The sequence below is a fragment of the Zalophus californianus genome, chromosome 15, assembly GCF_009762305.2.
Source record: "Zalophus californianus isolate mZalCal1 chromosome 15, mZalCal1.pri.v2, whole genome shotgun sequence".
In the NCBI taxonomy this organism is placed as follows: domain Eukaryota; kingdom Metazoa; phylum Chordata; class Mammalia; order Carnivora; family Otariidae; genus Zalophus; species Zalophus californianus.
The window spans coordinates 74,778,782-74,803,535 of record NC_045609.1 but is presented as its reverse complement, the minus strand read 5'-3'; the positions used below and the strand labels follow the sequence as shown (position 1 = coordinate 74,803,535).

At 39.3% G+C, this 24,754-nt stretch overlaps 2 protein-coding genes and 1 long non-coding RNA gene across 10 annotated transcripts in view; 2 read left to right on the top strand and 1 right to left on the bottom strand.

Moving 5' to 3' along the window:
• Nucleotides 1–1,872, top strand: part of LOC113921168 — a 28,122-nt gene extending 26,250 nt beyond the window's left edge. The window contains exons 3-4 of the long non-coding RNA XR_003519570.2: nucleotides 1,096–1,161; nucleotides 1,726–1,872. This is a non-coding gene — a long non-coding RNA (uncharacterized LOC113921168). The remainder of the gene's footprint in view (nucleotides 1–1,095; nucleotides 1,162–1,725) is intronic.
• LOC113921132 (translation initiation factor IF-2-like) overlaps nucleotides 1–20,893 on the bottom strand; it is a 54,295-nt gene extending 33,402 nt beyond the window's left edge. Inside the window, exons 1-3 of one of the 4 annotated variants that reach the window (XR_003519562.1) lie at nucleotides 20,661–20,882; nucleotides 17,533–17,631; nucleotides 9,797–9,856 (exon numbers count right to left, since the gene is read on the bottom strand). Coding sequence is in view for 2 of the 4 variants with exons in the window: in XM_027591581.2 (XP_027447382.2) it covers nucleotides 20,006–20,590 (585 nt within the window). In the remaining 2 variants the exon portion in view is untranslated. Of the gene's footprint in view, nucleotides 1–9,796; nucleotides 9,857–17,532; nucleotides 17,632–19,991; nucleotides 20,605–20,660 lie in introns of those variants that run through there. The other 3 variants (XM_027591582.2, XR_003519557.1, XM_027591581.2) reach the window with 3 other exon arrangements.
• SHTN1 (shootin 1) overlaps nucleotides 20,486–24,754 on the top strand; it is a 105,261-nt gene continuing 100,992 nt past the window's right edge. For 2 of the 5 annotated variants that reach the window (XM_027591573.1, XM_027591580.2), the window contains exon 1: nucleotides 20,692–20,726. Coding sequence is in view for 1 of the 5 variants with exons in the window: in XM_027591576.1 (XP_027447377.1) it covers nucleotides 20,669–20,726 (58 nt within the window). In the remaining 4 variants the exon portion in view is untranslated. Of the gene's footprint in view, nucleotides 20,727–24,754 lie in introns of all 5 variants that reach the window. The other 3 variants (XM_027591576.1, XM_027591577.1, XM_027591579.2) reach the window with 3 other exon arrangements.

Genomic DNA, 24,754 nt, shown 5'->3' with positions numbered 1-24,754 from the left:
GTATTTGTCTTTTTCTGACTGAATTATTTTGCTTATCTAGCTCCATCTATATCATTGCAAATGGCAAGATTTCATTCTTTTTCATGGCTGAGTAACATTCCATTATATATATACATATCTGTATCTATATGTCCCCCACATCTTCTTAATCCATTCATCAGTCAATGGACATTTGGGCTTTTTCCATAATTTGGCTATTGTTGATAATGCTGCTAAAACATCAGGGTGCATGTATCTCTTTGAATCAGTATTTTTGTATCCTTTTCTACCCTATTTTCAAAATTCTCTGCTCGTCTTTAATCTAGGATAATCTAAAACTGCTCTGTACTCTGCAGGTTGTACCAATTGCCTAAAGCTGATTTCTTTCCAATTAATTAATTAGGGCTGTGGTTAAATATTTTCAATATCATGCCTGGCTGAATTATAATTGCAGACATCTCTATAGGTCCCTTTTCATTGACCATTCTTTTAGAACACAGTCCGAGTCCATAATAGAGTAGCAACTTAAATTTGGGTGAAATGATCAACTTTTTAAGTGTTCTCCTGTTAGTTGAGCCTTTGATCTTCATCAAAATCATGGGCAGATTTAAACCCCAAATGACAGATGAGGAAATTGAGATTTAGAGAGGTTTAAGTGACTTGCTCAGTTGGGAAAATAAAAAACAAACGCAGGTTTCTAGACTCCTACCTACGCTTTTACTCTTGCCTCAATTTCACTGCCTCTTCATAGCTGACCACTAAATATGTTTTAAAGAGGGCAGAGTCCAATTGTATAATAGATCTGCCTGTCTGAAACATGATTATTAGTGGTAATGGTTGGGTATTACCTGGCATGCATGCGTTGGGTTTACAGTAAAGAATACCTACTTTTTATTAACTGTCCTTTTAGATATATTAGCGACTGTCACACCTGAATTATAACAAAGAAGCACTAGAGAAAATTCAATGTGGGCGGCAAAATTCTTTGAAGAATAACTAGTTATAATTGGGGAGTCTGAACACATTTCAGAGTTGCACGTTTAATATGCAGTATGGTTAATTGCACCATAATTACAGTGTTTTAGAATGCCATGCTAAGTGTTTAATCCTTTTCAGGTTTGCCCTCCAATCAGTGGTCTGCCTTCATTTTCCAGATTGATGAAGTCTGCCTCAGAGAAGGGGGTAGGTAACAAGATTGTGCTGATGTGGCTAATCAGCTGGGAAAGTTGTAAAATGAATCTTTCCTGTCTGGAATTTATATTTAATCATAGTTATGTGCTCTTTATGAATGAGTGTTGATTAGTTAGTTGTCAGAATGTGAAAACAATAAGAGCTTTTATTTACCCAGATAAGTTATTCTAGAGTCATTATTTGGGTCTGATTGAGTTGATGGGGATATTTACATTACCTCGGCACATAGATCCACTTAGTCTTATTCATAATGTTAATTATATACTGCAAGAGTTACTGCCATGCCCTTATTTACAGTGTTTACTGTTAGAATTTGTTTGTACGTGTGGTGATTATATGGCTCCCCTCTCTCTCTCTGGACTATGTCCCTTTTACAGTTCCATCAGAGAAACCTGAACTTCAGTAGCTGGTTCACACTGATGACGTCTAATTCAAGGACGGCAACTCAGTTCTGTTTCAGAGAGTTGGTTTAGGTTATACCATTGAGCTGAGTTTTAGTAGTTTTTTTTGGTAGGCAAATAAGCCTTCACATGTTTGCATTTTTTTTTTTTTCAGTGTCTGGCGTTTTTCTTTCTCTGTACATCCCCTGCAAAACGCTACTTATTCTTCAAGACCTGCCTTCAACTTCTAATCCTCAAGGAATCATACCCTAATTCTACCAAGGAGGGTCAATCGTGGCCTCCTTTATCTCATTCGCTACTGTATCTGAACATTAATACCATCACAACCCCACCACACTGCACTGCAACTGTTCTTTCATCTGTTTGCTTTCTTTCCTTAATGGATTGGTTTGTTTGAGTGTGAAGGCCAAATTGTATTCATCTCTCCTATCACCGAAGCCTGATAGTGTCTGGTACATAGTAAGTGCCTAACAACTTCTCAGTGTTGAATGATGTACGTTATACTTAAAAAAGTCTTTCTCAGGATGCCTGGGTGGCTCAGTTGGTTAAGTGTTTGCCTTCGGCTCAGGTCATGATCCCGGGGTCCTGGGATCGAGCCCCACATCAGGCTCCCTGCTTAGCAGGGAGTCTGCTTCTCCCTCTGCCTCTGTGCTCTCTCTCTCAAATAAATAAATAAATAAACAAACAAATAAATAAATAAATGAACAAATTAATAAATTAATAAATAAACAATCTTTTAAAAACTCTCATATTTAAAGACTATTTTTAAAAACAGTTTCAGGTTCACAGCAAAACTGAGAGAAGCTACAAAGATTTCCCATGTACCCTCTGCCCCAATACATGCTTAGCTGCCCCCATCTCATTGTCAACATCTTTCACCAGAGTGGTATATTTGTTAAAACTGATAAATGTACATTGATGCATCGTAATCACCCAAAGTCCATAGTTTATTTAATGGTTCACTCTTGGTGTTGTACATTATATGGGTTTGGTTGGACAAATGTATAATGACATGTATCCATCATTATAGTATCATACAGTATCACTCACTGCCCTAGATTTTTAAAAAAATATTTTATTTATTTATTTATTTATTTATTTATTTATTTATTTATTTGAGAGAGAGAGCACGCGAGCAGGGGGAGGAGCAGAGGGAAAGGAACAAGCTGACTCTGCTGAGCATAGAACCTGATGTGGGGTTCGATCCCACAACCCTGAGATCATGACCTGAGCAGAAATCAAGAGTTGGATGCTCAGCTGACTGAGCCACCCTAGGGCACCCCTGCCCTAGATTTATTTTTATTGAGATATAATTGACACACACACACACATACACACACACATACACACACACATTAATTAGTTTCAGGTATACAACATAATGATTTGATATTTGTGTATGTTACAAAATGATCACCACAAATCTAGATAACATCTATTACTATACATAGTTACAAAATTTTATTTTATTATTTTTAATTTTTATGTAATTATGTAATTATTTTTATTGAAGTATAATTAACACAGTGTTATACTAGTTTCAGGTGTACAATATAATGATTCAACAATTTTACACATTTCTATGCTCATTAAGATAAGTGTAGAGACGCCTGGGTGGCTCAGTCGTTAAGCCTCTGCCTTCGGCTCAGGTCATGATCCTGGGGTCCTGGGATCGAGTCCCGCATCGGCCTGCCTGCTCAGCGGGGAGCCTGCTTCTCCCTCTCCCACTCGCCCTGCTTGTATTCCCTCTCTCGCTGTCTCTCTCTGTCAAATAAATAAAATCTTAAAAAAAAAAGATGAGTGTACTCTTCATTCCTTTTATCTATTTCATCCATCCCCCCACCCACCTCCCCTCTGGCAACCATCAGTTTGTTCTCTGTATTTGAGTTTGTTTTCTGGTCTTTTTGTTTGTTTTGTTTCTTAAATTTCCACATATGAGTGAAATCATACGGTATTTGTCTTTCTCTGATTGACTTATTTTACTTAGCATTAGACCCTTCAGTTTCACCCATGCTGTTGCAAATGGCAAGATTTTATTCTTTTTTATGGCTAAGTAATATTTCAGTGTGTGTGTGTGTGTGTGTGTGTGTGTGTGTGTAAATATATACATCACATCTTTATCCATTCATCTATGGATGGACACTTGGGATGCTTCCCTATCTTAGCTATTGTAAAAGCTGCAATAGATATAGGGGTGCATAAATCTTTTTGAAGAATTAGTGTTTTTATTTTCTTTGGGTAAATAGTGAAATTACTAGATTATATGGTAATTTTATTTTTAATTTTTTGAGGAATCTCCATACTGTCTTCTACAGTGGCTGCACCAATTTGCATTTCCACCAGCAGTGCACAAGTGTTCCTTTTTTTTTCATATCCTCACCAACACTTGTTATTTCTTGTTTTTGATTTTAGCCATTCTGACTGTATCATATATCTCATTATGGCTTTAATTTGCATTTCCCTGATGATTAATGATGTTGAGCACCTTTTCACGTGTTGGCCAGCCATATGTTTTCTTTGGAAAAATGCCTATTCAGGTTCTCTGCCCATTCTTTTTTTTTTTTTTTTTAAAGATGTAATTTTTTTTTTAAAGATTTTATTTATTTATTTGACAGAGAGAGAGACAGTGAGAGAGGGAACACAAGCAGGGGGAGTGGCAGAGGGAGAAGCAGACTCCCTGCTGAGCAGGTAGCCAGATGTGGGGCTCGATCCCAGGACCCTGGGATCATGACCTGAGCCGAAGGCAGACGCTTAACGAGTGAGCCACCCAGGCGCCCCATTCTCTGCCCATTCTTAACAGGATTATTTTTTGGGTGTTGAATTGTGTAAGTTCTTTATTTTGGGTATTAACCCCTTATTGGATATGTCATTTGCAAGTATCTTCTTTTCCGGTTCAGTAGGTTGCCTTTTGGTTTCATTGATGGTTTCCTTCACTGTACAAAAGATTTTTATTTTGGTGTGGTCCCAGCAATTTGATTTTGCTTTTGTTTCCCTTGCCTGAGGAAACATATCTAGAAAAATGTTTTCAGTTATCTTGGGATATATGTAGGAGTGAAATTCTTGGTTACATGGTAACTCTCTGTTTCACTTTTTTTTTTAATTTAAAGATTCTATTTATTTATTTGACAGAGAGACAGCCAGAGAGGGAACACAAGCCGGGGGAGTGGGAGAGGGAGAAGCAGGCTTCCCACGGAGCAGGGAGCCCTACATGGGGCTCAATCCCAGGACCCTCGGACCATGACCTGAGCTGAAGGTAGACGCTTAACAACTGAGCCAGGTGCCCCTCTGTTTCACTTTTTGAGGAGCTGCCAAATTGTTTTCCAAAATGACTACACTATTTTACATTCCCATTAGGAATATATGAAGGTTCCCGTTTCTCCACATTTTCCCCAACACTTGTTATTATCTGACTTATTGAGTATAGCCATCTTAGAGGGTGTGAAGTGGTTTCTCATTGTGATTTTGATTTGTATTTACCTAGTGATTAATGATTTTGTGCCCCTTTTCATGTGCTTATTGGCCATTCTTTTCTTGACATTTTTGATATGATATTCCTAATTATAGACTTTTTGGTATTTATTCTGTTTGGTAATTTGTCAGGATCCTCATCTACGATTTGATGTCTGTCATTAATTTTGGAAAATTCTCAGTCATGATTACTTCAAACATTTTTATATTGTTTTTTTCTCTTTTGGTATTTCAATTACATATATATTATACCTTTTGTAATTGTCCTGTATTTTTTGGATATTAGTGTTCTTTTTTTTTCTCTCATACTTTCCCCTTTGCTTTTCAGTTTGGGAAATTACTATTGATGTATCTTCAAGTTCATTCCTTCTTTCCCCAGTCATACTGAGTTTGTTCATGAGTCCATCAAAGGCATTTTTAATTTATGTTATAATATTTTTTATTTCTAGCATTTCTTTTTGATTCTTTTTACAGTTTCTATCTCTCTGCTACATTGCCCATCTGTTCTTGCATGTTGTCCACTCTTCATTAGATCCCTTAGCATACTGACCACAGTAAATTTCCAGTGTGAAATATCTAACATTCTGCCATATTTGAGTCTGGTTCTGATGCTTACCCTGTTTCTTTAAGCTATGCTTTTTGTCCTTTAATATGCTTTGTAATTTTTGTTTAAACCTAGACAAGATCCACAGGGTTAAAAGAAGTGAGGTAAATAGGCCTTTACTGTGAGGTTATGTTTATCTGACTAGGAGTTAGGCTGTGTTTACTCTTGACTGTAGGTGTAGGTGTCAGAGACTAAATTTTCCTCTGGTGTTTTTATTTTTGTCTCCTCCGTGTCTTTGGCTTTCCCTAGAGACTTCTTCTTAAAGTCTGCAACGTGAAATTCTTTCCATTATAATTTTCCCTGTTTTTATAGAAATCCTATGGATGTGGTGGTAAGGGCTAAAGGGGAAAGGAAGCATTCCCTAGTCCTATGATTAGATCTCAGTCTTGTAGTGAGCCTGTACCCCTGGGCTGTGATCTTAAAAATTACTTCTCATTGAGCCTCTCTGGAGACATGTGGAAGCTGTAGGGAACTGGGGTTGGGTATTTCCTTTACTCCACATTGAAGGCTAGAAAGTACTGGTGTTGGATATTTTTCCTTCTCTGTGTGGGAGACTGGAGAAGGCTACAGTTGGGTATTTCCATTCTCCTGGTTAGTTAGGCTCTGGTAAATTCTCATTAGGTTAGGCTCTAGTAAAATAGTTTCTCTTGAAGACAGGCCTAATTAAGGACAATAGAATTCTCTGGGCATATTTCAAAATGGCTACTACTGTAGTTGGAAAAGATACCTGATATGATTACAATCTTAAATTTGTTAAGACTTGTTCTGTGGCTAACCTATGATCTATCCTGGAGAATGTTCCATGTGTACATTCTGAGAAGAATGTGTACTCTGCTGCTCTTGGATGGAATGTTCTACACATTGTCTTTTAGGTCCATTTGGTCTAAAGTATAGTTCAAGTCTAGTGTTTCCTTATTGATTTTCTGTTTTATTTCAAGATTTCCTTGGTTATTCTAGGTCCTTTGCATTGCCATATATTTTAGAATCGATTTTCATTTTCTAACCAAAAAACCCTGCTGAAATTTTTATTCAAATTAAATTACGTCTATAGATAAATTTGACATTTTAGTCATATTAAGTCTTCCACTTCCTAAGCCTGGTATGTCTCTTTATTTATGTTTTTGATTTTTAAGCATTTAAAAAAATTTTTCAGTGTATAGGTCTTAAACATTTTTTGGAGGGGTGGTTAAAGCTATTACTCAATTATTTGTTATTTTGAATGTTATTGTGAATGAAATCATTTTAAACTTTCAGGTCCTAGTTGTTTGTTGCTATTACATAGACGTACAATTGATTTTATATATTGCTCCATATCTTATGTCTTCGGTAAGCTCATTTATTCGTTTTAAGAGCTTTTATCACAATTCCTTCAGTTTTTCTGTGTATATAATCATGTCATTTGTGAATAAAGACAGTTTAGCTTCTTTTTTTTCCGGGATCGTATGCATTTTACTTATTTATTTTTTCCTTACTGCACTGGCTAGGACGTTCAGTATGATGTTTGATGAAAGTGGTGAGAGCAGACATGTGATCTTAAGGGGTGAAAATATTTTGCCTTTCATCATTATTGTTAGATACAGGATTTCTAGACCCTTTCTCAGTTGAGGAAGTTCTCTTCTATTTCTGGTTTGCTGAGATGTCATCATGAATTAGTACTGAATAGTTTTGAATACTATTTTTCTAAATTTATTTGAGAGGACCATGCAGGATTTTATTTTTAAAATGCCAACTGATTTTTAACTTCTTATGCTGGAATAATTGTAGATTTAGAGAAAAGTTGTAAAGATAGTACCGAGTATCCTGAGAGTTCCTATGTATCTTTCCTTTATATTCATAGCCTGCTGGGTACATAACCACAGTATATTTGTCAAAACTAACAGATTAACACTGACACAACACCCTTAACTGAACTACAGACTTTATTTGGGTTTCACAAGCTTTTCCACTGGTGCTTTTTTTCTGTATTAGGATCCAATCCAGGATACTGCATTACTTTATGGCTTAATCCTCTCTGATCTGTGACAATCTGTCTTTCCTTGGTTTCCATGACTTCAGTAACTATAGAGTGCTGGGCAAGTATGTTGTATGAATGAATGAATGAATGAATGAATGAATGAATGAATGAATAAAATGACCTTCAGCTTGTGTTTGCCTCACGTTGTCTCATGATTAGAATGGAATTATGGGTTTCATGAAGAACACCACAGATGTGAAGTGCCTTTCTCATTGTATCCTATCATTGGACATAAGATACCAACATGACTAATCACTATTGATGTTAACCTTGATCACCCTTGATCACTTGGTTAAAGTGCTGTCTACTAGGTTTTTCCTCTGTAGTTACTATTTTTTTCTTTTCCATACTCTATCCTTTAGATGAAACTCTCTAAGACCAGTGCACACTCAAGGGGAATTAACTTCCACCTCCTGGGGGGGAATATTTACGTGCATTAATTCAAATTCTAAAAGGAAGTCTTTTTTCCTTATTCCCCATTAACGTATTTAGTTAATTATTTTTGTTAGTATGGTCTCATGGATATTTATTTAATCTTTGAGTTGGAATCCCATGTTGTTATTTGTCTTATTGCTCAAATAGTTTCAGCTGTATCCATTAAATGCTATTTTGGGCTGACTCCTGAGTCCTTTTGACACATCCCTTCTCTTCTTTCCCTCTCCTGGCACTCTACAAGATACCTGAGGCTCATCTTGCATTCTCTCTGCTTCAGTCTTAGAATCAGCCATTTCGGGGCACCTGGGTGGCTCAGATGGTTAAGCGTCTGCCTTCAGCTCAGGTCATGATCCCAGCGTCCTGGGATCTAGCCCCGCAATGGGTTTCCTGCTCGGCGGGAGGCCTGCTTCTCCCTCTCCCACTCCCACTCTCCCTGCTTGTGTCCCCTCTCTTGCTGTGTCTCTCTCTGTCAAATAAATAAAAATCTTTAAAAAAAAAAAAAAGAATCAGCCATTTCCCCAAGGAGCCCCAATTCCTGAGAATGGTATTTAGAATGGTATTTAGAAACTAAGATTTGGGTGTTGGCTCTCCTTGATAACAGGGATGTCATGATTTCTAGGCCTGATTTTCAGTGGACAAAGCTAGGAAATACATTATGTAGATTAACCTATCTATAGGTATAAGCTATAGGTATAAACATATCTATATGTATATACCTAATTATCTGTATATATATTAAAAGAGCTCTGTATTACAACATCAACAGGTTCACTCTAGCCTTCCTTTCTTGCTTATTGGCATAGTCAATTCTGATATAATGCTTGTTTTTTGAACATGAATTTATTCAAGTGCAACTGATATATTCAGGAATAATTTGAGCATGATGTACATTTCACATTTTCTTTTCTTTTTTTATTTAAAAATCTTTTTTAAAAAGATTTTATTCATTTATTTGACAGAGACACACAGAAAGAGGGAACACAAGCAGGGGGAGTGGGAGAGGGAGAAGCAGGCTCCCCGCTGAGCAGGGAGCCCGATGTGGGGCTCAATCCCAGGACCCTGGGATCATGACCTGAGCCGAAGGCAGATGCTTAACGACTGAGCCACCCAGGCGCCCCCATTTCACATTTTCTTTTGCATGATTTTATCCCTGAGGAACACTAGATGAACAGAGAAAACTGGGCCCAGCTGAATCAAGCCATGCTGGAGTACATAAAACACACACATACATACACCTCAAATTTCTATAGCTACTTTAACTCATTGCATGTATTATCCGACAACGTTATGTTTTGCTATTCTTTCACATTTGTGATTCATTCATTCATTCATTCATCCATTCATTCATTTCACAAACACATCTAAGTGTTCTGGTTCAAAAACACCAAGCAATGAATGGAAAAGGAAAGCTTTAACTATTGAGGAGAAGCTAGAAATAATGAAGTATTTTGAAAGAAACAAGAGAACATGTGATGTCTCTCAAGCAACAGGCATAAAGGAATCCACATTGAGGATTATCTCAGACAATGTTGTTAAAAGAAACTTCTCTGGTGAAACAGTTTTTTTTTAAAGATTTTATTTATTTATTTATTTGAGAGAGAGAGAATGAGAGAGAGAGAGAGAGCACATGAGACGGGGCAGGGTCAGAGGGAGAAGCAGACTCCCCGCCGAGCAGGGAGTCCGATGCAGGACTCGATCCAGGGACTCCAGGATCATGACTTGAGCTGAAGGCAGTTGCTCAACCAACTGAGCCACCCAGGCGCCCTGGTGGAACAATTTTAAGTGATGTGAAGTCAATAAGAACTAAGCCTAAAGAGTTAAAAGAAATGGAAAGATTGTTGGGTGTGTGAATTGAAGACCAAACAGAAAAATTCAGGATCATCTATTCTCATAATCAGAGTTAGAAAGCACTATTTACAAAGATCTCTTTTTAAAAAAGATTTTTATTTATTTATTTGAGAGAGAGAATGAGAGATAGAGAGCACGAGAGGGAAGAGGGTCAGAGGGAGAAGCAGACTCCCTGCCGAGCAGGGAGCCCGATGCGGGACTCAATCCCGGGACTCCAGGATCATGACCTGAGCCGAAGGAAGGCAGTCGCTTAACCAACTGAGCCACCCAGGTGCCCTATTTACAAAGATCTTAAGTGGAAATTACCAAATCCTGTAAAAGTGGTTCCTTTTAGTGCTGGTAGTAACTGCTTTCATGCTTTTAAACATTCTTACAATTTTCAAAGCCAACAGGTGTCTACAAAGAGTCCAGCTGAGAAAGACAAGTACAGGTGAGACCAGCAAAGGAATTTCTAACAGTGATATAGAAGTTAATTGAAGAAGAATGCTATGTATTGGATCAAAAATTTTAATTGTGACAAAACAGGTATCTATTATAAATGCTCTCCTTAAAAGACCTACCTCTCAGTATCAGAAGAACGTGCCCAGTGGGCATTAAGGAGGGCACCTGTGAAGAGCACTGGGTGTTGTATGCAAGTCATGAATCACCAAATTCTATACCTGAAACTAGTATTACACTGTATGTTAACAAACTAGAATTTAAATAAAAACTTGAAATAAAAAAGAAAAAAAAATGGGGTGGCTGGGTGATAGACATTGGGGAGGGTATGTGCTACGGTGAGCGCTGTGAATTGTGCAAGACTGTTGAATCACAGTTCTGTACTTCTGAAACAAATAACACAACGTATTTTAAGAAAAAAGAAAAAGAAGAAGATAACAGGAGAGGAAGAAAAGGGGAGTATGTCAGAGGGGGAGACGAACCATGAGAGATGATGGACTCTGAAAAACAAACTGAGGTTTCTGGAGGGGAGGGGGGTGGGGGGATGGGTTAGCCTGGTGATGGGTATTGAGGAGGGCACGTTCTGCATGGAGCACTGGGTGTTATGAACAAACAATGAATCATGGAACACTGCACCAAAAACTAATGATGTAATATATGGTGATTAACATAACAATAAAAAATTAAAAAAAAAAAAAAAGAAAAAAAAGAAAAACATGCCCAGGATTTAAGACTGTGAAAGAACTGTGACGTTCAGGGCCACCCACTGAATCAAGGACAGTAAGCCATATCCATCCATATATGGTTTTAAACTTGTCCATTTAAACAGATTTTATTTTTATTTATTTTTTTTAAAAGATTTTATTTATTTGACAGAGAGAGAGAGAGAGAGAGAGAGAGCACAAGGAGGCAGAGTGGCAGGCAGATGGAGAGGGAGAAGCAGGCTCTCCGCTGAGCAGGGAGCCGGATGTGGGGCTCAATTCCAAGACCCCTGGATCATGAACTGAGCCGAAGGCAGCCGCTCAACCGACTGAGCCACCCAGGCGCCCCTAAACAGATTTTTTTTAAAACAAGATTTATTCATCTATTTTAGAGAGAGAGAGAGTGAGGACGGAGAGGCAGAGGGATTGGGAGAGAGAATCCTAAGCGGACTCCCTGCCGAGTGCAGAGCCGGACATGGGGTTTGATCTGGTGACCCTGAGACCACAACCTGAGCCAAAATCAAGAGTCAGACGTTCAACTGACTGAGCCACCCAGGTGCCCCTAAACTTCTCTGTTTAAAGGAGATTTAAGATAACCATTCTTTTCTCACTCACAATAACTCAAAGTTCAGCCCTTATGACATCATATCAATTTCAGTATCCTGTGTTTCCTAATTGTTTAACATGCATAAAACTATGCTTCCATTTTTGTTAGGTTCCTCTATTTTTTTACAATGTGTCACTGTGAGTTTTTGAATGTTGTGCCCAATCTCGTTTTTCCCCCAGAAGATGTATGGTTTTTATTGCGCAATTTTGTGCAGTGTGATGATCTTTAAGAACACATATGTCATGTTGTAGCAGAATTGACTATAAATTCTTTCTCTGACAGTGAGAAACCTACCTCCTGTTATGTACAATTTATTTACTTATTTATTGGACCCGAGTATATGTATTGAGGAGTTTGAGAATTGGTAACCCATATTCCAGTGGGAGGCACATTTGTCAACTAGGTAGTTTTTGTGTACAGTTCATTTTATCTTTAGCATATGGTAAGCCAGTCAAAAATACTGTTATCCAAAGTACTTAGGTCAGCTTCTTTTGCTTCCATCCCCTTTAGTGAGATAATGTCATACATTAGTAATACAGTTACACTTGTTTAGCTCTTATACTTTGGGTTTGATCCATTTTTTAAAAGATTTTATTTATTTATTTGTCAGAGAGAGAGAGAGAGAGAGCATGCACAATCAGGGAGAGCAGAAGGCAGAGGGAGAAGCAGCCTCCCTACTGAGCAAGGAGCTCAATGCGGGACTCGATCCCAGGACCCTGGGATCATGACCCGAGCTGAAGGCAGACGCTTAACCGACCGAGCCACCCAGGCATCCCGGGATTGGATCCATTTCGAGTTCATTTTTATATGGTGTAAAATAAGGGTCTAACATCATTCTTTTGCATGTGGATATTGTTTCCCTAGCACCATCTGTTGAAAAGACTGTCCTTTCCCCAGTGAGTGGTCTTGAAATGCTTGTTGAAATCAATTGACCACATATGTGAGGATTTATTTGGGGCTCTCTTTTCTATCCCATTGGTTGATATGTTTGTCATTATTACAGTTCCATACTGTTTTATTTACTCTGGCTCTGTAGTAAATTTTGAAATGGGAAGGTTCCAATTTTATTTTTATTTTTCAAGATTGTTTGAACTTTTGGGGCTCCTTGCTATTCATGTATGTATGTATGAATTTCAGGATCAGCTCATCCATTGCTACAAAAAAGGATGTTGAAATTGCACTGAATCTGTAGATTGCTTTGGGAATTACTGATGTCTTAACAATGTTAAGTCTTCCCATCCATGAACACGGGATATCTTTCCATTATTTAGGTCTTCTTTATTTTCTTTTAGCAGTGTTTGTAGTTTTCAGCATACAAATCTTTCACTTCTTGGGTTAGTTATTACTAAGTATTTAATTTTTAAGAAGTTATTATAAATGGAATTGTTTTTTTAATTTTCTTTTCAAATTGTTCATTGATGGCATACAGAAACACAGTTGATTCTTGCACATTGATATTGTACTTTGCAACTTTGCTGAATTCATTTATTAATTTTATTAGCTTTCTTGTGGATGTTTTTTGTTGTTGTTATTGTTCATTAATGATGTATCACATTGATTTTTTTCTCATATTGAACCACCTGGTAATGTTGTATAACGCCCGCAGTGTGCTGTTGGATTAGCTTTGCTAGTATTTTGTTGTAGATTTTTGTATCTGTATTCATAAGGGTTACTGGTATATAATTTTCTTTTCCTGTGATATCTTTATCTGGCTTTGATATCAAGTAATGCTAGTCCCATAGAATGAGTTAGGAAGTGTTCCTTCCTTTCTATTTTTTGAAACAGTTTGAGAAATATTGGTGTTAATTGTTCTTTAAATGTTTGGTAGAATTCATCAGTGAAAGCATCTGGTCCTGGAATTTTCTTTGTTGTAACATTTTAAATTATTGCAATCTCTTTACTTGTTATGAGTCTGTTGAGTTTTCCATTTCTTCTTGAGTCAGTTTAGGTAATTTGTGTGTTTCTAGGAATTTGTCCATTTCATCTATGTTGTCTAATTTGTTGGTATACAAATGTTCATATAATTTTCTTATAACCCTTTTTATTTTTGTATTATTGGTAGTAATGTCTCCAATTTCATTTTTGATTTTAGTTATTTGCATTGGCTCTCTTTTTTTGCTACTCTAGCTAAAGTTTGTCAATTTTGTTGATATTTTCAAAGAAATAACTTTTGATTTTATTGATTCTGCTATTGTTTTTCTCTTGTCTATTATTTTATCTCTAATCTTCATTATTTCCTTTCTTCTGCTAACTTGGGGTTTATTTTGCTCTTCTTTTTCTATTTTCTCAAGGTGCAATGTTAGCCATTTATAGCTAGAAACTTCCCTCTGAGCACTGCTTTCAATGGATCTCCTAAGTTTTGGTATGTTGTATTTTTGTTTTTAATCCTCTCTAGGTATTTTCTGATTTCCCTTGTGATTTCTTCTTTGAACCTTCGGTTATTAAAGAGGGCATTGTTTAATATCTATGTGACTTTTCCTGATTTCCTTCTATTACTGAATTCTAATATTTCAGTATGGCTGAAGAAGATACTTTGTATGATTTTTATGATTTCAGTCTTTTAAAATTTATTAAGACTAAATTTTTGGCTTAACATAATATCTATCCTGGAAAACGTGCCGTGTATACTTGAGAAGAATGTGAATTGTGCTTTTGTTGGCTGGAGTGTTCTGTATATGTCTGTTATATTTATTTGGTTTATAGTGTTGTTTAAGCCCTCTCAATCCTTATTAATCTTCTATCTGGGTTTTACATTCACTATTGAAAATGAGGTATTGTAGTCTCCAACTATTATAGTTGAACTATTTCTCCCTTTAATTCTGTAAATGTTTGCTTCATATATTTTGGGAGTCTGTTGTTTGCTGCATATATGTTTATAATTGTTACATATTCTTGAGGAATTGACCCTTGGTGAGTATAAAATGTCCTCTTCTGTCTCTTGCAACAGTTCTTGACTTAGAGTCTGTTTTGTCTGATATTAGTATAACCACCCCAGCTCTCTTTTGGTTACTGTTTGCATGAAATATATTTTTCCCACCATTTTACTTTCAACCTGTGTGTCTTCAGATCTAAAGTGAGTCTCTTGTAGACAGCATGGACTTGGACTTTTTTTTTTTTTTTTTTGGTATTTGCACTCTGCCAATCTCTGACTTTTGATTCAAAAGTTATACATTTACATTTAAAGTAATTACTGATAAGAAATGACTTACTTCTATCATTTTGCTACTTGTTATTTATATGCCTTATATCTTTTTTGCCCCCCATTTCCTACATTATTGTCTTATTTTGTGTTTAGGGTTTCTGTGTGTGTGTAGTTAACCATTTTGATTGCCTTTTGTATATATCCTATCGATATAGGATAAGTATAGGATAAGTAACCTTTGTGGTTACTTTGGGGATTATGTTTCACATCCTAAATTTATAACATTCTAATCTGAACTAATGCAGTCTTAACTTCAATAACTTTCAAAAACTCTGCTCCTATATAGCTCTGCCCCTGTTATGTTATTGTCAGAAATTACATCTTTAGGGGCACCTGGGTGGCTCAGTTGGTTAAGCGTCTGCCTTTGGCCCAGGTCATGATCCCAGGGTCCTGGGATTGAGCCCTGCATCGGACTCCCTGCTCAGCAGAGAGCCTGCTTTTCCCTTTCCCTCTGCTGTGTCCCCTGCTTGTGCATTCACTCTCTTTCTCTGTCAAATAAATAAAAATATTTAATAAAAAAAAAGAAATTACATCTTTATACAATGTATGTCTGATAACACAGATTTATAATTATTTTTAATATATGTCTTTTAAATAATGTAGGAAATAAAAAGTGAGGTTACAACCAAGAATATAATAATAATGACTTTTATATTTGTTCATATATTTACCTTTACCAGAGATGTTTATTTCTTCATATAGGTGTGAGTTACTGTCTAATGCCTTTTCATTTAAACCTGAAGGACTCCCTTTAGCATTCCTTGTAGGACAGGTCTAGTGGTAATGACTTCCTTTAACTTTTGTTAATTTTGTTAACTTCTCCCTCATTTTTTAAAGGACAGTTTTGCTGGATATAGAATTCTTGATTGACAGTTTTATTAGTTTTAGGGCTTTAAACATGCCCTCCCATTGCCTTGGCTTTCCAGTTTCTTTTCTTTTTTGTTTTAGATTTTATTTACTTGAGAGAGAGAGTGAGAGAAAGAGTGCACACATGAGTGGGAGGGGAAAAGGGAGAGGGAGAGAGAATCTCGAGCAGATTCCACGCTGAGTGCAGAACCTGATGCGGGGCTCCATCTCATGACCCTGAGGTCAGGACCCAAGCCCAAACCAAGAGTCAGATGCTCAACCAACTGCACCATGCAGGCGCTCTGGGTTTCCACAATTTCTGATGAGAACTTTGTTATTAGTCATACTGAAGTTTCCTGTATGGAATTAGTCACTGAACTTGAACCTATAAATTCATCTTTCAGCAAATTTGGGATCTTTGTAGCCATATTTTGTCACTTAAAAACATTTTTTTCAGGGGTGCCTGTACAGCTCAGTTGGTTAAGTGTCTGCCTTTAGCTCAGGTCATGATCTCAGGGTTCTGAGATCGAGTTCCCATCAGGCTTCCTACTCAGCTGGGGGTGGGAATCTGTTTCTCCCTCTGCCCTTTCCCCCCCACTTGTGCTCTCTCCCTTTCTCTCTAAAATAAATAAATAAAATCTTTAAAAGGAAACAAAAAACCACATTTTTAAATATACCATTCTTTCATCTCCCTGTGGGTCATCAGTTTCATGTGCACTCAACTGCCTGATGTTGTATTTCAGATCTGTGCTGCTTGTTTAATTTGTTCTGCATGTTTCATTTTGGATTGTTACTATTGTTCTGTCTCAAGATCACTGATCTTCTGTATTATCTAATTTGCAGTAAATCCTACCTGATGTGTATAGGGATTTTTTCATTTCTGATATTGTATTTATCTTTTGTAGTTCCGTTAGAATATTTTTTTTCTATAACTCCTGGTTTCCTCCCTCATTTTGTTTATGTTTCCCTTTATATCTTTGATATATCTTAAACATATTTATAAGACTTATAATATTGCTATAAGGTCCTTGTCTACTAATTTCATCATCTCTGTCATCTATGAGACATGAGACTGTTTCTGTTCACTAGCTTCTCATTGTGGATATTTTTCTGCTTCTTTGCTTACTGTAATTTTTAGATGATGGATATTATGAATTTTACAATGTTGAGTGTTGAACATTATTGTAACCCTTTAATGATTACAACATTAAATAATAATAAGTCTGTCATCACTCTTATTATTGTTCTCCTGAATGTAGTATGTACTTTTCTTTGGCTGCTTTTAAGACCTGAGTGTCATGTTTACTTTTTATCAGTTTGACTATGATATGCCTTGGCATAGCCCTTGTATTCCTGCTGCACTATTTATAAAGAGACAAAAATTAGTTAACACCTCAAATATCTAAGAATCTGAGAATGGTTAATTGTTCATTGACATAATGTAATGGCATTGAATAAATATGTAGATTATGTTGGTATAAGATAAAGTATATCTGAAATAATGTTTAGTAAAACTTGGAACAAACCATTATATATAGTGAGATTTGAAAAATGGAAAATACTTGTATAAGAAACTTTGGTAGAGTTATGTAAGTTGTGTATTGAAGTAAAACATTTCTTCTCTGAAAATCTGTTTTTATAATAGCTTTTGAGATGTAATTCACATATCATAAAATTCTCCCATGCAAAGTGTACACTTAAAGTATACAATTCTCATGGTTTTTAACATATTCAGAGTTATGCAAACATCACAATTAATTTTAATAAAATGTCATCACCCCAACAAGAAACTCCATACCTTTTAAGCAGCCACTTCCTATTTTCCCCAATGTCGCCCAGTCTTCAATAACCACTGTTCAGCTTTCTCTCTCAATGGTTTTTGCCTCTTCTGGACATTCTGTGTAAATGGAATCATATAGTATCTGGTGTTTTCTTACTGGCTTTTTTCACGCTTAGCATAATGTTTTCAATGTTTATCCATGTTGTAGCATGTATAGATACTTTGTTTCTTTTTATCATTAAATAATATTCAATGTTATCAGTTTTATATCAATTAATATTAAAATAAATAGCTTTATATATAAAGACTTTGAAGATAATTTCCTAAAATGGAGTTAGTAGATCAAAGAAAATGAACCTTTTTTCATGTTCTATTTTCATCTGATTTATCTATATACTTCAAAAGATTACATAAATAATGTGAATTTACTTTAATTTTCTGAAAATGAAAATAAGCATTAAAGAGAATATCCTTTTGACTACTGCTCTCTCCCACTCCACTCCTCACTGCTTGGGCCATTATCCTGAGTTTGGTACATATCCTTCCAATTCATTTTTTTTTTTAAAGTCTGTCCTCTCCCTCTCTCTGTCCCTCTGTGTGTGTGTGTGTGTGTGTGTGTGTGTGTGTGTGTGTATGCACATTTTAAAAATACTTTTTAATTACATGTTATATGGAGATTAATAATTCCATTGTGATGCCTGTAACAGAAATCCCTATGTGCATTATTAAACAGAACAAAAACTAATTATCACTTCTATCTTTTCCATCAATATTCATATCCTATAAATAAACCATAGTGTAATGGGAGATCTGAATCCCAATAATTGACTCTAACAGCCATCCTAATAATTCATTCCATGTCCGGAAGATAATAACATATTGTATTTCAGGAGGCTATTTTAATTTCAAGGAAGGTAAACAGGATTGATTTCAAGGGGCTTCAGATTCAGCATGGGACCAAAGCACTCAATTTGATTATAGATTTGATAATTAATTCATTCTTAAACTCCAAAAGCGATACCTAATTACTGTATAATTGGAGTAGACGATTAAATCAGCCATTAAAATAATGGAACTTTGAGAACTAACTCAAATATTTAATAGGCACTGTGCTGATATTTGGTTGAGTATGAGAAAAAATTTCTGATCAGTTAGTTTTGGAGGAGGCCTTTGGCAGTCAGGGTGACTGGTCAGGTTTAACAGGTTTCCTGGCTGCCTTACAAAAAAGCCAGGTGGCTGTGATTTGTTGCCCAAATCTCTTGATTTTTTTCTGGAAAGAAATGATTTCTCTTTATACAAAATCCCTGGCAGCAGCACGTATCATTCATACTTTGTCATAGTTGAATCTGAATTGTCTCACGTTTCCTGGCACTTCTTTAAACTCTGAGGATTAACAGAGGTAATCTCAGGGCAAAAGCCTTTTGGTTAATCTCTTGTGGACCTTCATGACAGTTGATCCGCAAATCTTAAACTAGTTTATGAAAAACTAGGGGAAGGTTTGGATAAGACCCCATATCAAAACTAGTTTTGAATTTTCAAAATTCTAATTCACTCTAATTTAAAAATACTGTGCTGCTCTTTTAGATCATCCTGCCACTAAATCACCCATCCTAAAATATTATATCACCTTTTTAGGAGAAAGCAGAGCTATTATTTTTTTCAAAGTTAGTTTTGACTTAGAATTTAGTAGGAATATCAGACAGATACTAGTTACAGCATTTACCGGTATTCCAGTCCCCTGTCCCACCTTTCACAGGAGACTCACTTTGTAAATGGAGGGGGACATTTACAAGTGAGTATTGAGTAGAAGCCCTGTGCTGATGTAGTAATCACAGTAGGGGCTTGTTAGTGAGAAAAACCAAGATGTGCGGTGAGTCTAATTCATTTTGGATTTATTTTGGATGCTTAATGATCAGGGCAAAAGAACTGTGCCTGTTTTAGCCTAAAATTAGCATCCACAACCCCTTTTTCCTGACCTGTAACCTTAATTGTAAAAAAGAAAAAAGAACACCTACAGTATGTCAAATTCTAGATTTGGTGCTTTGTATCTTCCTGGAGAGTAGGTATGGTATTATTACCATTCTTTAGATGAAGTTTGAAGGCGTCAGGAGGCTTGACCAAAGACTAACCAGCCAACTGGGGCTTGGGGAGAGCCATTTTGAAATCCGACAGGCCTGCCACACCTCTTCTGGTCAGGGTCTAATCCAGAGCCGGATTTAAACAGCGCAGAGGGCCGTGAAGTGGGACAAATTGCGGGTTTCCCTCCGCCAGCACTGCTGCCTCGGACATTCGGCCTGCAGGAGCAGCCGCCTCATGGTCAAGGTCCTGCCCGGGAAGAGCAGCCGCTCCGCTAGGCCCGGCGACCCACGTGCTGCAGGGCCCACGTTCTTCCCACCTTCCAAACCCCGCGCCGCCGGGGCCCTGGGCACTGTCAACTCACTACCACGCCCTCCTTTGCTCTGGAGGCGTTAACTTACCGGGCCGGCCCGTTTCAGTCCCTGCCGGCTCTCCAAGGCGCAAAACGTGTGCACTGAGCTTGCCCCTGAGGGCACCTGAGAACTGGGTTAAAACCTCGCAGTTTACTGCCCACCACGCCCCGCTGTCCCTTGGTGGCTCGCGAAGGGCGGCCCGCGGCAGCGCTCCAAGTGCGGTCGCCAGGGACGCCGCAGCCCCAACGCCGGCTTTCCACCCCCGGATCGCTCGTCCAGGGGGCCAGGGGGTGGGGCGGAGGAGGGGTGCAGAAGCGAGCCGGGGCGCACACCCGCGGGCCCCACGCCCCAGGCCGCCTCGCGCATCCCTCGGCTCGGGCCTCCGCGGGGGAGGGGGAAGGCGAGGCACTGCAGCCGCCGCAGGCGGGGCTCGGGCTGCGGACCCCCCGGGCTGCTGCGGCTCCTCCCGCCGCCCCACCTACTGCCCCAGGCTGCCCGCGCGGCCCGCCCCCGGCCACCGCGTCGCCCGCAGGTGCAGCCGCGGCGTAGGTGCGCGGGGATGATCTCACTCGCGCGCTCGGCGCCAGGAGGAGGAGGAGCGGGAGCCGACCCAACTTCCGGGTAGTGCCGCCGCACGCCATCGGCATCTTGCTTTTGGTCCCCCTCCCCCCGCTGCACCCCTCGCCTCTCCCTCCTTTCCTTTATTCCCGGCCCCACCTGCCAAAATGAACAGCTCGGACGAGGAGAAGCAGCTGCAGCTCATCACCAGTCTGAAGGAGCAAGGTAGGCGGGCGCGCGGCCGCCAGGTGCGGGCCGCCGCGGCCCGTGGGCGGGGACGACTCTCCCGCGCTGGGTTTGGGCTGCGGCTGGCGGGCGGGCGGGGGCGGGGGCATGTCGCGGCCGCCGCGCTCACCCCGCAGTCCCGTCCCCGGTGTGGGAGCGTCCTCCGCGCCCCGCGCGCCTCGGAGAGCCAGGGGCCGCGGGTAACGTGCGGGTGCCGGGGACGTGGGGCCCGGCAGTGCGGGGAGCGCTCCCCGCAGGTTGCTTGAGCTGGCGATCGCGGGCTGGGGGAAGGGACCGAGATTTGGGGCGGACGAGGACCCAGGGCACCCCGTCACACGCGGGAGAAGCGGGTGCACCAGATGTCTCGGGAGGAGGCGATTTGGGCAGCCCCGCCGGCCCTGCTTGCCAGCCGCGGCCCCACCCTTGGACAGTGGCGCCGGGAGGCCTGCCGCGCAGCTTCGCAGCCTTCCCTGCTTTTCAGTCCGCTTGGGTCTAGTTCCTCTTTCCGTCCCCAGCCAGATTCCAGGCCATGATGTGTTTTATCACTTAACCATTTTTAACAGTCTGTTAGTCAGTGAGCCAACACCCGGTTTGGCTCTGGCCTGCAGGACTGCCAGGCCGTGTCCTTGCATTTCCACGCTGCCAGGTAACTGGAGATTACCTCCTCTTAAAGAACTGTTCTGATCAATCATTTTCATCTCTTACTGCACTTCTCAACAAAGCCAAATTAGCGATCAAATGTGAGTTCGACACTCTTTCCATTTAAAATTACTGTTATTATCCTGGCCAAGGGTGGCCTGAGAATATGGGTCAAGAGAGAGGGGAACTGCACCGAATTAGGAAATAAAAATGTGTAGGAACATGTGCTTTTCTGAATCACTTGGTGACATGGCCACAGAGTGGAAGAGGTCCTGCTCTGTGGCTAATCCTGCTGTTCTCTTGCTCTTTCACTTCTGTTGGCTCAACTTGTCAACTCGGTGACCTTGAAGAATCTCTTCCCTTCCATGGGTCTTGTGGTTATCATGCCTTACCTGACTAAAGACGGGCTGAACCAGATGATTTTATAAGGTCCTGTCCGGTACTATGACCTGTTGCTCCTGGAAACCACAAATACCATTTGCTGGGGTGTGTGGACTTCTCTGGAGTTGACACTCCTGGAAACAAATCTCAGCACGATTGTTTACCAGTCCTGTTACCTTGGGGAAATTATTACCTCACTGAAATGGACAGAGCACATTTCTTTGTGGTATCTAGCATTTAGAAAGTGTTGGATAAATGTTAATGGCTTTTGCCTTCCCAGTACCTTCAACTCCCTTCCTAAACTAGACTATCCACGGTATTGGAATTTTAGCGGATATATTTCCTTGATTATGGGCATATCAAAGGCAGTAGAACAGACTTTGAAATTTGTGTTTCTTAAAAGGTGCACTTTTTTAAAGTATTGAGTCTGGTTACACAAGTGTTGGGATTTTTTCAGCCCATCTCAAAACCAGGGCATTTATTTGTCATTGGATCATAGACTGTGATAACAGTTGACTTATTTCAAGAGCATTTGATTGCTGTTTGACCCATGGGACTAACCCAGAAGCTAGGGATTTGAGGTGGAAAGACAGGCAACTAGGTGTTTGGGCTCTCAGTATGATAATTAATTTTGTAAGCTGATGGTGTATATGACTTATTTTTTATACTACCTGTTAACATTGAAAGTAATTCCACCACTCCTGTTAAATGTGGACAAGAAGAACCAATATTGATGAACACTTTATTTTTCCTTTTTCAACACTGACTAAAACATATTCATTTATTCTTTTAACAAATACTTAGCCAGATACCTACCATACATGAACCCCATGTGGTAGGCACTAGGGGTGGAGATAGTAAACCAGACAGACAGTATGTGCTCCCCCCAAGTTTATTGTCTAGTAGACAGTCATGAATCAGATAGTCACACAGATGTGTACAATTACCAATTTTTTTTTTTTTTTTTTTTAGGCTAGATTCTTAGAAAGGTAATTGTTGGATCACAGGGCCAGTAGCCATAAAGTTTTGCCAGGCATCGCCAAAGTGCCCCCCAAAATGGCTGTACCAGTCCACATTCCCCTCACAGTGCCCATTTTCCCCCACACTTGTCAATGTTGACCAACAGCAGTCTTTACTAATTTTGGCGGTCTGACAAGTTTCTTAATTTTTGCCAGTCCGATGAACAAAAATAGTACCTTTAGAAAAATGGTATTACCTGGTTCTCATGAGGTTTGAAATCTTTCTGTGTGTTTATTGGCCATGAGGTTTCCTCATCTCATTTCTTCCTTAGTGAATTTTCAGTCAAAACTTGGAACCCATTCCCCAGGAGGGTGTTCAGAGAGAAGATTCCTATCTACTCTGAATGGCAGAGCTGACAGCAGCCTTCCCTAATGTGAAGCCTTCAGTGGTGTGGTGAATAAGGTTGCTTTTGACAAAAGTTGTGAAATGTAATGACGGAGTCTGTCATAATATGAACAATCTCTAATTTATACTTACCATTCCCTAAGCTCTATGTCTTATAAATCACACCCACATCTGAATTACTTCAAAACATTGTATGTTCCCTTCTCGTGAATGGTATAATTAGCTATATTATGTCTTTCTAGAAAGTTATATTATGTCCCTTTAAAAAAATTAGCCAGTGTGTGATTGCTTATGTTCAAGCAGATGTTGAGGTAATGAGGTAATTCTCTTTTTGTCCTTTTCGGAGCTTTATTTTATTGGACTGATTGATGTCTTTAATGCACTGACAAATGGCAACTTGGGGTACTATTTCCGATGCATATTTCCTAGCTACTAAAGTGGACATTTCCCTTACAAAACATCATACAATTTGCTCCCCCTCCAGAATGCTGCTGGGAAATGATCGACTTAGCTCAGCATTTGTTTAAGGTACATAATTTTCTTTGTAATGTATTCATTGCACATGCATTGAATATTCATAGCCAGGCACTGTGCTAGGCATCAGAGATAGAGTGATGAATAAAACCTTGTCCCTGCTGGTGGGGAGTTCCTAGTCTAGAGATGGTGGTAGGCATGTAAATTCCAGGAAGAGTGTCTAGGAGGCCTAGTTTGGGTCATGGGTTTAAGTCCTTTGGACCAGGAAGGGCAGGGCACCTTGATTGGCAGCTCCCACAAAGACCAATGGATTGGAATAGTTGTGCAAAAAAGCATGGCGCACCACTACCAGAAGAGGGGACGCAGGCTGGGCAGACACAGACAACAGCTGTCCACTGAACTGGTCAGTGTAGTCATAGCCTGTCATTTGGAACTTGGTGAGGAAGTTTTGAAGGCAGTGATTGCCACCCAACAGTGAGGATGCTATCACATGAGACCAGAGCTACAACCACCACACTGAAGACACTATCCTATGGTGAGATGATGGGTTTTGAAGCAAGGTAACCTCCTTTTATCTTTAGAGTTGGTTATCATTTTCCCCAAGACTATAGAGATAGTGCTTGAGGTTCATTTGGAAGTTTAGCCAGGCTTATTCTTAGAGCGGAGTTAGTAATTAAAGAGGCTCCCAGTGTTCCCTTGACGGCGAGGCCAGAAAGTAGCTAGAGCATTATTTTGACAAAGGGGGCCAAATGATTGGCCACCTTGGTGACCTTATCAGTCAGGAAAAGCTGAAGCATTGTCAGTCTTGGATACATACAAAGTCAGTCAGTAGAAAGCAGTTTGGGATTAAATGGTTGCCATGGTGTCAAGTGCAAACTTGGCTTTACGTCGTTATTTTTCCAAGTGTGGTTCGGGGGCCATCCATCTCTGAAAAACCGGGGTACGTATGCACTTTCTTACCTATTATTTATAAAAAGAAGCCTCGTAAATATATCTTTCTTCATCTGGGTATATTTTTGTAAAATTGACATTTGCAGTGTTTTGCTTTTACAACGAAGTATACTGTAGGTTGAGAAAAGTGTACAAACTGTGAATGAACATCTCAAGGAATTATTGAAAAAAATGTTTCTAACAACACTTGAATCAGAACATCTCCAGAAACCCCTTCA